Below are 15,582 nucleotides of genomic sequence, written 5' to 3' on the forward strand. Positions count from 1 at the left end.
ATAGATGATTTCACACAGCAGCTTCATGTAGATATTGAAGTGGGGAGAGTGGGGAGACCTTTAGGCACCCCACAAAGCAGAGGTCATGGGCTCAAACTATCCCCCCCCCCCATCATCAGCCCTGGAGAAAGGAGAACCACCACAGTACCATGCCTCTCACTCCCAATCCCAAGCTCGTCCAGAAGGATACCACGATCAATGCTATTGAATGCTGCTGAGTGATTGAGGAAGACCAGGATAGATGCCCTATCACCTTTCCAAGCCTGCCAACTGTCATTGACAAGCATGATCAATGCTGAAAAAGGGAAGGTTGGAAACTAGAGAATTGTACATTTCTGTTGGGTCCAGTGATGGCTTTTTAAGGAGGGGCAGACAACCACCTTTCATGGTGGGCAGAAACACCCCTTCCCACACAGCAGCAATCACCAGTGGATGGACCCAAGCACATGTCACCTCCCAGGAGACCTTAATCCACCAGGAGGGACAGCCATCTAAAACACAGGTAGCTGAACTCATTACAGCATCTGTTCAATACAGCATTTGTTTCCAACTTGTAAATCACCTTAAAGTTGAAAGGCTCTTCCTGAATCACAAGTAAAGGCACTGGCTGTAATAAACAGGTTGCACTGAATCTTCTGGCCATTCAGTTATGTTTTTTTAATTCACCAAACCTCTTGGTCGCTGTTGACTCGCACTGGGTGAAAGATGATATGCTGCTTGTGTTAAGTTTCATTGTCTTTATTTTATCATTTTTAAAGAAAATATAAAACGGTTCTGATTTATTTTATTATTTTTAAAGATAATATAAAACAGTTCTGATTTATTATTTTTAAAGTTAACATGAAACGGATCTGATTTAAAGCAGATTTCCCAGACCCACAGGGTTTTAAATACCAAAGTGCATTTTGAGAAAAGTGAAATAGCCTTTTTTGTTTTGTTTTGTTCTGTTCTTCCTAGTGGCAACTTTGACGTAACAGCTTTCACTTCCTTCCCAGCCATGTCATGATCTTTGTAAGGAGAAAAGTTTGGCCACTTAATCCGGCCCCCTGAGCACCCGCAGGATGTACTATCAGCTGGTGATGTCATGGTCCCAAAGAGTTTTGCTGCTCAACCAGAGACCAGCAGAGTCAGCACCTACCAAGAATGACAAATACTTAGGAAGACAGATATCAGGGCATGGGGGTTGCTGCAGCTGAGTACAACCCCTGGGTTCATGGCCTTTTATCACCAGCAGTGAAAGAAAATTCAACTGCCCGCTCACTCAGTCAGCCTCCCTAGTAGACCGGGAAGAGTCGGGAGGTGGACACATCCTTCATCTCGGACAGGTAGATGTTATGGGCCAATCTTCTGTGTATCTCTGCTCATCCTTTTTGGCCAGCCTCAACACTGCCAAGCATTAATCACAATAAACCGTACCAACAACTTATTGGCATGTTTGGCTTAGTCAGCCCAGGAAGAAGCAGTTCTCTTTTCCTCTAATGGAAGTTCTTGTTTTGGTATGGAGGCCTGCCTCCCACATCGAAGACTTTGTCCTTGGTCTATATCCCTATAGGCAAAAACGTAAGATTCATATTGGGTTGTTATGTTTTAGTGTATCCTGTTGACCAACAGTTGCAAACTGTCTTGCCCTTGGCAGAGAAGAAGAGGGAGACCAGACAGGACACCCGCCAGTTGCGCTACATCAAACTAACCCCAGTCCACCCCCACTGTAAATTGGGACGGATTCTGGCCAGACAAAAAGAGGGAAAGGTCAAAGAATTTCCATGGGGTGTAACTCAGTTTGAGAGTCACATGGAAAGTACATTAGGCCTTGGACCTGTCTCGTAGGTGACTGTCTGGTACATGTGCCACGTTTAACATATAATAAGCCACCAATTGCTAAGATGACACAGAGAACACCCCCAATGGAAACCACAGGGATAACGTAATTTTGTAACTTGGATTGGAAAAAGGGAAAGACGTCGAAAGGAACTTGCGGGGTGTTTGTGATGGTTACTGAAGTGCTTTCCTCATTAAAAGTTTCCTGGTCATAATCTGAAAATGGGAGAGCGTCTGAAGTTTTGGAAAAAGTACTCCCCAAAGTACCAGTTTCAATAGCTAAAGTTGTTTCTGTAGTGTTTCCTCCACCTTTGGCACTGATTACACCTCTAAACTTAACAGAACTGAGGTTGTCTCCATCAGAACTGGAACGTGGGCTGAAGCTGGCAGGGAAGGACTGAACCGTAGAACCCTCAACTGACTGTGGTTTATGGTCTGTGCCAAAGCTGCTTAAAAACAAACTCTGTTGATCAGAGGAGTTTGACAGCTTGGTAGGTATCATAATAGCCGTCTTATCTATTGTAACAAAGTCCACAAGAAGCTTGCTGATGGAAGAGTTCATGGGATGAGGTACTGAAGATCTCAAGAGAGTCTCAAATCCATTACTGCTGGTACTTGTTTCGTCAGTTCCTGCAAGGGAGGTAGGAGGTGACACCAAAAGATGGGTTGTTCTGGCGAAATCCTCCAAGCCTTTCCTTGGTGGTGTGACGTGTTCCCCAAATCTTTTGTGCCCCTCAGTGGTTTCTGACACTACTTCCCTATTTGCAATTGAGTCAGACTGAAGGGTGGATTTTGCAGGAACTGCTTCTGGTTGAGGAGTGAACAAGGTAGGGTAAGTTGAGGTCTCCGACCCAGCCAGGACCTTTTCCACAGAAGAGTTGGGGCCTCCTGTGGTTATCACAGGGAGTGTTGCTGTCTTGTAGGGGGTTGTGCTAAATGTTTTGGTGGGGTGAGCTTGACCACCAAGCTCCTCCTTTGCTTCTCCTGAATGTCGGCCAACCCCAGGAAGATTTTCTGCGGTGGTGTCATATCTGGAAGATGAAGGAGCATTCCTTGCATCTATTTGCCGCATAATTTCCTTTACCCAGATGTCATCTCCTCTGGCACAAAAATATTTCTCCTTCTTGGTTTTTAGTCTGGAGAAAGGAAGAAAAAAAAAATGTAAGTAAGAACAGGCTGAAGGGACCGGATCCAGGACATTTGAGCATGTTTAAATCCACTGACCTTCAGTAGAACACATTTAATTTTGAAGTATTGATGAAAGATATTCCTATCCCATTTCCTGCCCCAGGATTAATAAAATACAATTTCTGGATTCCCAAAGCATTGAACCCTCCAATGAACAGATGAACCACGTTCACACAACCTATGAAAACAATGGCTGGGTTTGACACACAGAACCACACGTTATGCAACCCCATTTTAACCTAGATTAGTGTATGATTTACACTCAGACACAATATTATAGTGCAGCCAGGTTGAATAGCACACACAACAGGTCCTATCCCTGAATAACAGTGTTCACTGTATTTAATTGATCTGATTTTAATTTAGTTTAACACCATTTTTGTCTTGCTCAGCTCACTTCCAAACCAAAAACGAGACCCTTTTTGCTCCTGGAAGCCAAAACTAAACAAGTAGATTGGTCGATTTCATTTAATCTCTCGTGAAACCTTAAAAACAAAGACAGTCTGGACATTTTAAAACATCCTTTTCTGCTTTGGAGATTCTATGGGACAGGATTCAAGACAGAAAATTGTGTTGACCCAAACTGGCAGTTTGCTACTGAACTTCCATTGTCTGGGGGGCACCTAAATGGGAATTGGAGAGCTTCTACCTGCAGTCATCCATAGGAGAGGGTCAAAAAGTCAAGATGGCAACCATGATCACATACCTGTTTTCAAGTTTGCATTGCATGCACAACACACATAAAAGGGGGCAGGGCTTCAATTGCATGGCTGTGGCTACCATCTTGACTTTTTTGACCCTGCCTCCCCTACAGTTGCCTCAGCATACATGGGCCTTGGTTCATAGGTTACCCAGACATTCTTTCAAAGGATCTAAATCCACCTCTTTGATAAATTTCTTCTTCTTGAACTCTATGGAAAAGCTCTGACAAATCACAACAGGATCCATGTTCACATCTTTGAATTGGAAAGAGAAAATAAAACCTCACACAATACCTGGCATATCATGATAAAAAGGCACTTACATTACTGAAATCTTGGCTCTGCAGGTGATGCTTCTGTAGCTATCTAGTCTACTCAGAGGAATTGGCTTTGATATAAACTGGAGGCATTCAGTGCTACAGGTGTTTGCTGCATCAGGTTCTCCTGGAGCAAGGAAACAATCCGAGATGGCAGTCCTTATTAAAATCACCAATGACTCCTTCCTTTTTCCAAAACTAAAACCTCACAATTGGTTAGGTTCATATAATAACACAGGCCTTAAATCTGAATTAATACAAACAATTGCAGTGGTTGTATAATATGTTCTAACTCAGTGTTTCTCAACCTTGGCAACTTTAAGATGCTGACTGGGGAATTCTGGGAGTTGAAGTCCACCCATCCTAAAGTTGACTTCTGGAAGTTGAAGTCCACCCATCTTAAAGTTGAATTTTGGGAGCTGAAGTCCACCCATCCTAAAGTTGGCTTCTGGAAGTTGAAGTCCACCCATCTTAAAGTTGAATTTTGGGAGTTGAAGTCCACCCATCTTAAAGTTGAATTTTGGGAGTTGAAGTCCACCCATCTTAAAGTTAAATTCTGGGAGCTGAAGTCCACCCATCTTAAAGTTGCTAAGGCTGAGAAACTCTGCTCTAGCCAGAAATATAAACCCAATTGCCACCTAGTATTTTAACTGCTATTTAACCCAACAGACTGAGAAATCTGGATCTCCCACAACACCACAAACTGCCCCCTTTCAGTCCCATCCAGGTATGGTACAAATGTAGCCCACTCAGTCTGAGGTACTACTACAAATCAGCAACAGCATCCACTGAAATCAGGAGCACCTTTTTCTGCTTGCAGAGTTTCAACTTGCTCAGGACACTGAGCCCAGAAAAGGTTTTCCTCCAGCAGGGATACAACCTTCAGCTTTTAATCAGATGGGACAACAGCCCTGCAGAGAAGTGCCACAATTCGGTGGCTGTTCTGAAGTAGGAATCCCCAAAGGGAAAAAAAATGGACTCTACCACCACTTCTCCTCCTCCTTCATTCATTTTTAGCAAATGTATAGAACATTTTAAAAATAAATGTATATACCACTTTATATATTTATGGGCCACTTGTTTGTAAATATATTTACAGAGTGTGTATTATTCTCAACATGTTTATAGACTAGAACTTTATGTATATTTATGGACTCCTGTTATTTTCATATCTTTATAGCTCATTTTTTATTTTTTAAAAAATTGTCTTTATAGACGACTTGATAGATTTTATGGGCCATTGGTTATTTTCAATGTACTGATAGGCCATTTTTATTATTTTTAATATCTTTAGAGACTGCTCATCATGATTATACACCACTTGTTCTTTTTAAGAGACTGATATACCACTTTTGTTATTCTTTAATACCTCCAGAGACTACTTAATATATTTATGCACTATTTGTTATGTTTCAATATCTTTATAGACTGTTGCACCAGGAAGCCTCTGATGTTACTATCTTCCTCTTCTAATTTGGCACAAACATTCATAAAACTCAATAGATTTGCAATGGCTTCGCTCCCCGATCAGAGAGCTGAAGACCTCTTGAGCAAATGCAATAGCTCCTTCATCTTTTTGATGCACCTTTCATCAGGGCTGATCTTCTCAGCCCTACAGATAGACAGGGTCTCTTTTACACAGGAACAATGGAAGTATCTGCTCCAGGACCAACACACAGGCATGAACCCACAATATATTTATCCCAGTCCTTCACTAACCCAATCAATGCTTTTTACATTTGGTTCTGGTAACACCCAAATCACACTAATTGGCTGCAATTCAACATTTTAGGAATACAGGCTCTCCACCTGCTTTTGCCAGAAAACGCCAAATATCTAATGAACCCCAACATTCAGAGAAGACCTTCATGGTAAGTGGGTGAGTTTATTGTTGTAATCACAGGTCATAATAACATAGTAAGATTGTAAAATAAAGTAATAAAAAGAGTATTAGATGTAAAAAGGTTACAGCACGATAAAGCCAAAGCTGCAACTGAGAACTTAAACACTTCTTTCTAAGTTTCAGTGACAGCAGAGGAAAAGTAGCAAGTTGGTTGCTGACAGTTGAGAACACGTCTGCGAGAAGATGGTTCAATTTTTTGAGGTCCAAGCCCTTGAGTTCACCTACCATCAAGAGTCTGGTCCTGATCTCAGTGGAGGACATAATAAATAACGTCCTCCTCTTGAGCCTTCATGGCATCAGTAGCCCATCCCTGCTGGCCAGGTAGAAGTGGTGGGTGTGGCTTGGTCACTACAGCCTAAGGATGTCCCCAGGGTGTGGTCAAAAAGTCAGGATGGCACTGGTGATGGTGTGATCCAAGCTCCACCTGCTTTTTTTTTGTGAGATGCACATAAAAATGGGCAAAGCTTCAATGACACCATCATGGCCCTCTTGCCTTTTTTGACCACACCCTGCAGACACTCCTGCTACAGCCGATCTGTTTGAGGGCAGTTCTGTTAAAGCTCTATTTTTTTAAAAAAATGTCCAGTTAATTAGGGCACACATTTTAATCTATTTTGAGTTTTGAAACCTGACTGCAGAAGACAAATCTGTAGATTTCTTTGAAACGCTGGAGACACGGAGAAAATTCTGGGAAAGTGAACTTGACCTTACATGCTTCCAACCCTCTGAAACAAGTCTTCTAAATAAACAGCCCATCATTCAATGATGCATCAATTTGATTGTGAACAGTTGTCAGTTTACAGGGTCTGGGTTTGATCAGCTGGGTAGTGTGGAGAAGGTTCCATGGCTTTATTATACCTTCCCCAAATCTCCAAATTGCAAGAGATTCCAAGAATACAATTCTTTATCTACATCTGTTTTCCTCTCTTCCGTAGTCACCAGAAGCTTACGGTGTTTTGTGATATTTGACTTTTCTTATAGATGTGCAGCTTAAACATTCCAACCGGCGAAGTCCACTGTTGGGTATCAAACGAAGGGAAGACATCTTTGCAGCTTTAAAGAAACCCCTAAATTCACTTCTTCGTGGTTGTTGTTTGGCATCAGTGTGAGGACTGCTTCACTCTGAGACCAGATGATGCATTGGGGTCGTTTTCAGCAAGTCTTCCAGGCACCTGCAACTTCCTATGGGACTGAGGGGTGTCTTCCAGGACGTGGTACAATCCATTTCTTTTATAGGATCCTGCCAAAGGATGCTACCAGGCTCAGCTGTGAGGCGGGACTTCGATCACTTGGTTGAGGCCACTGACTTTTTTGACACCCCCCAGATGTTACTTATATAAATAGGGGAAAATAAGCTATGGGGTTTTCCTTTAGGGTTTTGGAAACTGACTGAAAGGAATTAGGAATTTGACTAGATCAGTTTCTCTGATACAAATCAGATGGTGCAACTGATCAATGAAATGACCAAGTGCCAAGAACAGAATGGGTATGAGAGAAGCTGCCCCCACCCCCATTTTGTTTTCTCCAAGAGACTGGAGATAATGTATCCTTAAAAAAGGGACTTGCCTTGTTCACCAGTGGGATAAATTATGGACTGGCCAGATGAAGGAATTGCGGTTCAACTTGGGAGAAAGATATTGGCTTAGATACAAAGCACCAGATGCAAACTGGCTGTTGCATTTTTCCCCGTCTAAAGCCAGAAGGAGCCTTGGGAACGATTGTGTAAAGATCCTTTTCTTTAAAACTGTCCTTGGTTGCAAACACCCCCCACACTGCTAAAAGCCCCTTCAGACAAACAACCCTGAAAGTGTGGCCCATCCAGAGCCAAGCTGGGTGACAAATGCAGCCAATTTTGCCAGGATGGGCTTGAATTGCACAATCCTGCCTTGTTTTAACGCTCTGAGTGCCCTTGTGCACTGATGCATTTTGAAGGAATGGTCATGTGACTTATGAAGCAAGAGTCTTTTTGTCTTCACACATCCATGCAATTAGGGTAGTGACTTCTGAGCTATTCATGCCAGCTGCTCGGTGGCTCTTGTCCACCAAACTACAATAAATAGCATTATTTAAAGACACATGCCTGGGGCTATCCAGATTAGTCATCTCTAGGTGAAAATCACCTAGATGTAATATTTTCATTTCTGTGGGAGCAATTTGAGCATGCTTTGGCAACGTTCAGATGGAAGATATTTGTCTCCTTCAGGACAAACTGGAAAAAAAACGTTTTTTGCATGTCTCTAGGAGTGATTCATACCAGTTCGTTTTCTGTCTCTCGCACACACACGCCGATGGGGTGTCACATACACACAATCCTTGGGGAGACTTTAAAATCAGTGTGACTTGCAGATTTATCCCTGTCGAAGGGAAAACTGCCACCGGTGTCCGGCCAGCTCTCTGTCAAATGGTCTACAGGACTGAATTCAAGTAATATACTGATGGAAACCCTGGAAACATGATTTTTAAATAAGGCAGAGGTGGAAGGAAGAACGGCTGGCAATCTGCAGAGCAGATGCTCCCTATCTCTAGCCACTGGGCTCAGTACAGATTCAACTTCTCAGTTATCAGGTAATCTGGGTGTCTTACCTCTTGAAAAAGTGTTTCTGGGTTTTATTTTATTTCATTTGTTTGTTTACTGCTCCTGAGACCTGGGGAAATCTCCACTGTTGTCTTTTGGGGGTTGTACAAATGAGAGGGGAAACAGCCCAGATTATGCTGCCTTGATTTAGTAGTGTTTCTCAACCCTGGCAACTTTAAGATGGGTGGACTTCAACTCCCAGAATTCCCCAGCCAGCCTTGGAATTCTGGGAGTTGAAGTCCACCCATCTTAAAGTTGCCAGGGTTGAGAAACACTGATCTAGTGAGATAGTTAGGCTAAGGGCTCTAGGTATCCAACATGCCAACTTCTGAAATGTTGGCTTATTCCATCAGAATGCCAAGCTCCATGCAGCTGGGCAAGATCAAGGAAGCAAGAATTAGCCAGACTTCAGTAAGGTGTTTTTCTGCTAGAAATAGGGGTAAATACAGAATCTTGTTTATTACTAAGGTCCGTGTTTTTCCAACTTGGCAACTTTAAGATGGGTGGACTTCAACTCCCAGAATTCCAAGGCTGGCTGGGGAATTCTGGGAGTTGAAGTCCACCCATCTTAAAGTTGCCCAGTTGGAAGAACACTTGCTTAAATTGTCTTTAGTCGAACTGATATTAAAATACTCTTTTCCCCTTCTTCTGACACCGCCCAAGGGCCTTCTCTCAAGATATATCCTGGAGAGGAAGACAGGCTACCAAGACTGAGAACAGAGGCAAGGATCCACCACGGGGCAACAAATTTTATGCTGGTAGAGTCTTTGGTCAACTCAAGGATAGGCAGAGAGTATTACAACTGGATAGCAGAATTTCCCACTTCTTTATCGCCTTTCTAGCAAATTTCGGAGTATTTGTGATCCCTTTCAATCATCGTAACTGGGGAAACACTCCAACGAAAGAACATTTTACACCCGTTTTCTCTATGCCATTTGCATGGTATTAACGTTAGTCTTCCACTGTCAGTTCCATTGTTGCCCAACCACATTATGAGCCCACCTAACCACTCTGGAAGTAGGCCTAGCTTTACTCATGATAATGGTGACATGGGAGTCTAGCATGGGGATTGCTGTGGGGAGCGGGTGGCTCCATGGCCACAAAGTGGCTGTGGGGGAGAGAAGCCATTTTTGGTTAGCCACGAGGCCAGGACCAGACATGTGAGACTTCAAAAAGAGGCAGCAGGTGGGGAAAGAGAAAATCCATTCCCTTACCTAAAACATCCTTGATTCGAATAGACATTCCTGCGCTTTGCTTCAGCATTTTCCCTTCCCTGTTCTGGATTTCCTGCCCAAGGAAGCCAACAAGCTGATCTCTTTAAGTTTATATTTTGTTATGGAGGAGAGTAGCTAAACAATCAAAAGGGAAGAGAAGTGATGGGCATCTTCCTCCCTCCTCCTCAAATCAGTCCTTCCTGGACTGAACGTAGAAGGGAGGGGAAGCTAAGCCAACCCAGCATTCCTGCCCTGCCACCCAAAGCCTTCCACTTACTCCAAAAAGGATGCCAGTAGCTGAAGAAGAGGCCGAAAAAAATCCAGTGTTTCCTTTTTAGTGTCCTGCCCCTGCCCCCCAGGCTGCTATCCCAGAATCCATTCCTATCCCTGTCTGCCTGGGCATTCTGGGAACCAACCTTTTCCAAGGTGGCATCCTCTAGCTGTCTCCAAGTATGCTCCCTATCAACCCTGGGCGGCATGAGAATGGTAGTCCAGCCCGTGTGAAAGATCCTTGCTTCAGAAAGGCTGCCCCGGGTCCAAGGCGATGCTCGCCTGCCAGGCCATTGGTGGTACCAAGACATGTGGGCATGTCCAGGCCTTCCTACTGGGCTAAGAGAAGAAAAGACTTCTCTGTTTTTCCCTCGGTCTGCAAGACCCGTTGCACCACAGTGCAAAGGGGAGATGTGTGGCTTGGCCCCAAAGGCATGGCTTTCTCTGCATCCCAGAGCAACTTCAAGGGCCGATGCTCGGAAAGAATGCGAGCCATTCCCAGCAGCTGCAGAAGGAGCCCAAATGCAAATCCCTGGAGGATGCAGAGAGGCCTCGTCGCTAAGTTTTCTGAAGTCTGCCAGTTGGAAGCAGGCAAGCAGACTGGTGCCAAGATTTGAGGGGGAAGAGTGGCTTCTGGTCTGGTCCTTCACCCAAATCATGAAGGAGCCCGGCTGTTTTCTTTGCAGATTAACATCAAGCAATGGCCGTTGCAGGAGGAAGAAGGGTCCACTTCCAAAGAGGCTTAATATTTTAACAATATTACGTCCCACTAAGAAGTGCCACCACTTAGCCGCTTGTAGTGGATCCCAACAAAAGCTTAGCAGGATCAGACCTGGCTGCCACTTGGATGGAGGGGAGCCACTAAGACTTCCCAGGACTGCAGGCTAGACCAGGGGGGAGGGGGGCATCCAATCAACCTTCGCAGAAAAAAAAACAGGGCAAACCACTTTCATATTTTCCAGACTGCTACCAGAAGGAAATTCATCAGGAAGAGTGGGAGATCTGCTCCAAAATCCTGCCTGATGGATCCACAAGGCTGCAGCGGGAGAGTTTGCAGCGAAGAGGCGATGATTCTGCTTTGGGGAAACGTCCAGGCAGTGCCAGCAGCTGGGCAGGCTGCCAGTCAGTTTCCTAAAGTGCCCTGGGGTGACAAACATCTCCGGAAAAGAAATTAAAAGGGCGGGGAAGCCCAGGGCTGCAACTGGGGAGGGGGGGCAACCAGGGCATGTGTCCCAGGCGCCACACTGGGGGGGCGCCAAAATGAGCACTGGGGGGGCACCAAAATGAGTGCTGGGGGGCACCAAAACGGGCGCGGAATCCATGTTTGCCCCGGGTGACACAGACCCTAGCTGCGGCCCTGGGGAAGCCAGCCGTCCAGACCTGGCTCGGTTTTCTCCCCACCCCAGATGGGAAAAGCAGGGCGCAAGGGGGCAGCCTTGTTTTGGTCTGCCACTGGCTGGGAGGTGGGGGCAGACGATTCCTTGAGGTGTGCAGTCCTTCAGATACTGGTGTGGCAGTAACTCCCTAGGGCAGTATTCCTCAAGCTTGGCAAGTTTAAGATGCATGGGCTTCAGCTCCCAGAATCCCCCGGCCAGCATGCTTCAAGATGCCTGGGCTTCAGCTCCCAGAATCCCCCGGCCAGCATGCTTCAAGATGCGTGGACTTCAGCTCCCAGAATCCCCCGGCCAGCATGCTTCAAGATGCCTGGGCTTCAGCTCCCAGAATCCCCCGGCCAGCATGCTTCAAGATGCGTGGACTTCAGCTCCCAGAATCCCCCGGCCAGCATGCTTCAAGATGCGTGGACTTCAGCTCCCAGAATCCCCCGGCCAGCATGCTGCAAGATGCATGGGCTTCAGCTCCCAGAATCCCCTGGCCAGCATGCTTCAAGATGCGTGGGCTTCAGCTCCCAGAATCGCCCAGTCCACACATCTTAAACTTGCCAAAGTTGAGAAACACTGCCCTGAAGTCTGGAGCAGAAGCAATCAGAGAGCCAAGCAGGGCACGATTCAGGGTGGAGGCGCTGCCTGCTTGCCGTTTACACCCCGATTCTAGCATCTGAACATGTGCAAAGGGGCAGCACGATGAGCCTCCCCCTGCCTCTGTTCACTGCTTCCGTACTGTCCTCCAGGCAGTGGGTCCAGATGGGTGATAGAGAAAACTGCCCGGAATTTCCGAGAGGTGATTTCTTTCTTCCCCTCTATTTGTCTCTTTGGATTAAGAAATTCAACACACACACACACACACACCTCCCCCCAGGTCATTTGGTGTGTCAGAAGAAGAGGGAAGAGTGGGCTGCGTGCCCTGTTTATTTTATGTAGCAGCAACAATGCTGCTGCTTCTGGCTGTGTCGCTGTTTCTCCAGAGATATAATCTGCGTTTCTCGACCCCAGCAACTGTGAGATGTCTGGACCAACTCCCAGAATTCCCCAGTTGAATACATAGGGGAGCTGGCATCTGCATGCAATAGCCATCATTTGGTGTGGGGTGGGGGTGGGGGGCTTTTGAGTCCATCTTGACTCCTGCTGACTGCCTGGACAAGTCCTGCAGTGAATTCGAGGTCTCCTGGTTTCTGGTGCCTTAACCACTACACCAGACTGTCTCCTGTGTTCATCCCTACACACAAGAAAGCTGAGCCTTCTCCCCTTCCCCACTGCCTGTGGGTGTAATTCCTTTTTTTTTTAATCTGTTCAGTCGGTCCAATTCTTGGAGACTGCCTGGACAAGTCCCTGCAGTTTCCTTGGCAACATTTTTCAGAAGCGGCTTGCCATTGCCTCCTTCCCAGGGCTGAGAGAGAGAGACTGGCCCAAGGTCACCCAGTTGGCTTTGTGCCTAAGGCGGACTAGAACTCACGGCCTCCCGGTTTCTAGCCTGGTGCCTTTAACCACTACACCAGACCGGGTCTCAGTCAGGTGAATAACGAAAGACAAACCCAGGAAGAATTTGGAAAGTAACATTACAGTAAGAGGCGAAAGAAAAAGTGAAACGCAGCGGGGGCTCCTCCGCTCCATCTCTCTCCGTAGCTAAGCAGTTTAAATCTCTGGAATTAGTTATTCTTTTTGGGGACAACGCCAGGGTTAGCAACAGAAAACAGGAGATTAATCCACCATAGGCTGGCCAGGTCCTAGTTTCGCGTGTTGTCTAAAAGAAAGCCACCAGGTTAAATAAACTCTAACCGAGCTCGCTCGTTGCGACTCTAACACGAGCCAGCAAACTGGGTCAGTGAAAGCCCCAAGGGCTGCGTTCTCACGACACCTGCCTAGTTCGGGTGAATGCTTTAACCCTAGCTCGTCGGATCAGTTTCTGGCCCGATGCCGCGTGTGAACTCGGAAATGGGGTCCCTCCCTAAGCAGGTCTAGCGGGCGGTGCGGACGCAAGGTTGCCGCCCCGCGCTGGGCGACCTCAGCCCCCGCGTCGCTTCCCCCGGTCTCTCACCGACGGCCGACGGTTTGGGGAATCCAGCGCCCCCCAGCCGCTCTCCCGCCGCCGCCTCCGACCCGTCCCGTCCCGCCTCGCCAGCCTCACCCACCTGCCACCACCGGGATGGGCCACTCGCACGCGGCCGCCAGCGCCGCCAGCGCCACCAGGCTCCGCGCGGCATCCGGCATGGTCCCGCCGCCGAGAGTGGGGGCGTCCTCCGGCCGGCTCCAGGCACTCCGGCGTGCCGCCGCCGCCGCCGCCGCCGCCTCGCGCTGGGCAGGCTTCCCGGCTTTCCGCTCGGACCGCGCCGCCGCCGCCGCCGCCGCTCCTGGCCGAGGCGCCCGCTGGAAAATCCTGGCGGCTCCGGGCAGGCGCCCGCTGGGCTTTCCCGGCTGACGTCACGCCCAGGGAAGCAACCCCCGGCGACCCGCCCCCCCGCCGCGATCCCGCCGGGAATAAGGAGCGGCTCCGGGGGCGGCGCCGGGATGGGCCCGGGCGGGCGGAGGGAGCGCGGGCGCGGAACGCTGGACTTCAGCGGCGGGGAGGCAGGCGGGCCGTCGGGGGAGACCCCGGGCAGCCGCCGGCCGTCGGAAGCGGGTGATGAGCGGCCCGGGCTGGGGGGGCTTCGGTGCGCGGCCCCGCGGCCCGCCCAGCCCGGGTCCCTGGGCAGAGCAAGGCAGAAGGAGCTGCTACCCGCCGCCGCCGGCCTTCACGCCAACCTCACCGGGCCGCTGCGGGGAACGGAGCGGGAGCTCGCCCATCCCTCTAGGGCAGTGCTTCTCAACCTTGGGGGGGTTTAAGATGGGTGGGCTTCAGCTCCCAGAATTCCCCAGCCAGCAGAGCAGAACCGGACACAGCTGGAGACCCCGCCGCGACCAGCCCCTCGTGACCCCCAGCTGGCCCTGGGTGCCAAGGTCTCCCAAACGCGACACCGCTTCACCAGGCTAGAACTCCCTCTAAGTCAGTGTTTCTCAACCTTGGGGAGTTTAAGATGGGTGGGCTTCAACTCCCAGAATTCCCCAGCCAACCCTTTTCCTTTTATTATTTAGGATAATAAAAGGAAAAGGGTTGGGAAGCATGGGTTAAGGTGTTGGACTAGGACTGGGGAGACCATCGTCAGCCATGAAGACAAACTGGGGGAGCCATCATTTTCTCTTAAGGCAGCCTACCTCACAGGGTTGGGGTTTGTTGTGTATTTATTCAATGGAAGTGGCTGCCCATCTATCCAAGAAACTCTGGCCTGCACACCAGATAAAAACACAAGATTCCTTTACACCAAGAAACCAAATAAAACTACACTGAGGCTCAATAAAACCACTAACCACATACACCCACCCAGAACCACCAGGCTAACATCCCAACCTTGCTGCCTGGGCGAAGAGCCACGTCTTCAGGGCCCTTTGAAATACCAGTAGGGTGAAGGCCGTGAATCTCAGGGAATCTCTCCTCATTCCAGAGGGCAGTCGCTGCCACAGAGAAGACGCACTTCCAGGGTCCCGATAGGTGGCATTCTTTAATCGACGGAACCTGGAACACTCCAACCTTGCCAGGTCGAACAGGCCAGGCAGACACTATGGGAGACAGGCGGTCCCTCAAGGAACCAGGTCTTGTGCCATGTAGGGCTTTATAGGTAGCCACCAGCACCTTGATTCGCACCCAGAAACAAACTGGCAGCCAGTGCAGCTCGCAAAGCAGAGGTGTTACATGGGCATACCGAGGCATGCCCATCACTGCCTGCACTGCTGCCTTCTGGACCAATTGAAACTTCCAGGTGGTCTTCAAGGGCAGCCCCATGTAGAGTACACTGCAGTAGTCAAGCCATGAGGTGACCAGGGCGTGAGTGACTGTCTGAAGCTCCCCGATCTAAGAAAGGGTGCAACTGGCACACCAGATGGTTGGGCAAAAGCTTTCCTGGTCACAGCCGCCACCTGCTCATTGAGCAGGGTCTGCAAGTCTGGGAGGACCCCCAAATAGTGCACCATCCTTGAATGGGGAAGTGCAACCCCATCCAAGGTCAAAGCTGGAATATCCCCAGATCTGAATTTAGGTCACTCACAACATGGTTTGCAAACCCCAAGTCACGTAATGATCTGCTGCTGGTAAAAAAGGGCACAGCTTCAGTCACAGCTGCCATCCTGATTTTTTGACCCCCTGCCCTTCCCAGATACATCTGGCCAAA

General features: G+C 48.2%; 1 protein-coding gene across 1 annotated transcript; it reads right to left on the reverse strand.

Moving 5' to 3' along the window:
* Nucleotides 1-1,184: 1,184 nt before the first annotated feature.
* CX3CL1 (C-X3-C motif chemokine ligand 1) lies at nucleotides 1,185-14,164 on the reverse strand. The gene is made up of 4 exons (XM_063313089.1): nucleotides 14,128-14,164; nucleotides 13,513-13,731; nucleotides 4,031-4,151; nucleotides 1,185-2,954 (listed from the first exon to the last, which is right to left on the reverse strand). The coding sequence occupies exons 1-4, from the start codon at nucleotides 14,162-14,164 to the stop codon at nucleotides 1,751-1,753; spliced, it is 1,581 nt and encodes a 526-aa protein (XP_063169159.1). The 3' UTR covers nucleotides 1,185-1,750.
* Nucleotides 14,165-15,582: the final 1,418 nt, after the last annotated feature.

The sequence above is a fragment of the Candoia aspera genome, chromosome 11 (assembly GCF_035149785.1).
Source record: "Candoia aspera isolate rCanAsp1 chromosome 11, rCanAsp1.hap2, whole genome shotgun sequence".
In the NCBI taxonomy this organism is placed as follows: Eukaryota; Metazoa; Chordata; class Lepidosauria; order Squamata; family Boidae; genus Candoia; species Candoia aspera.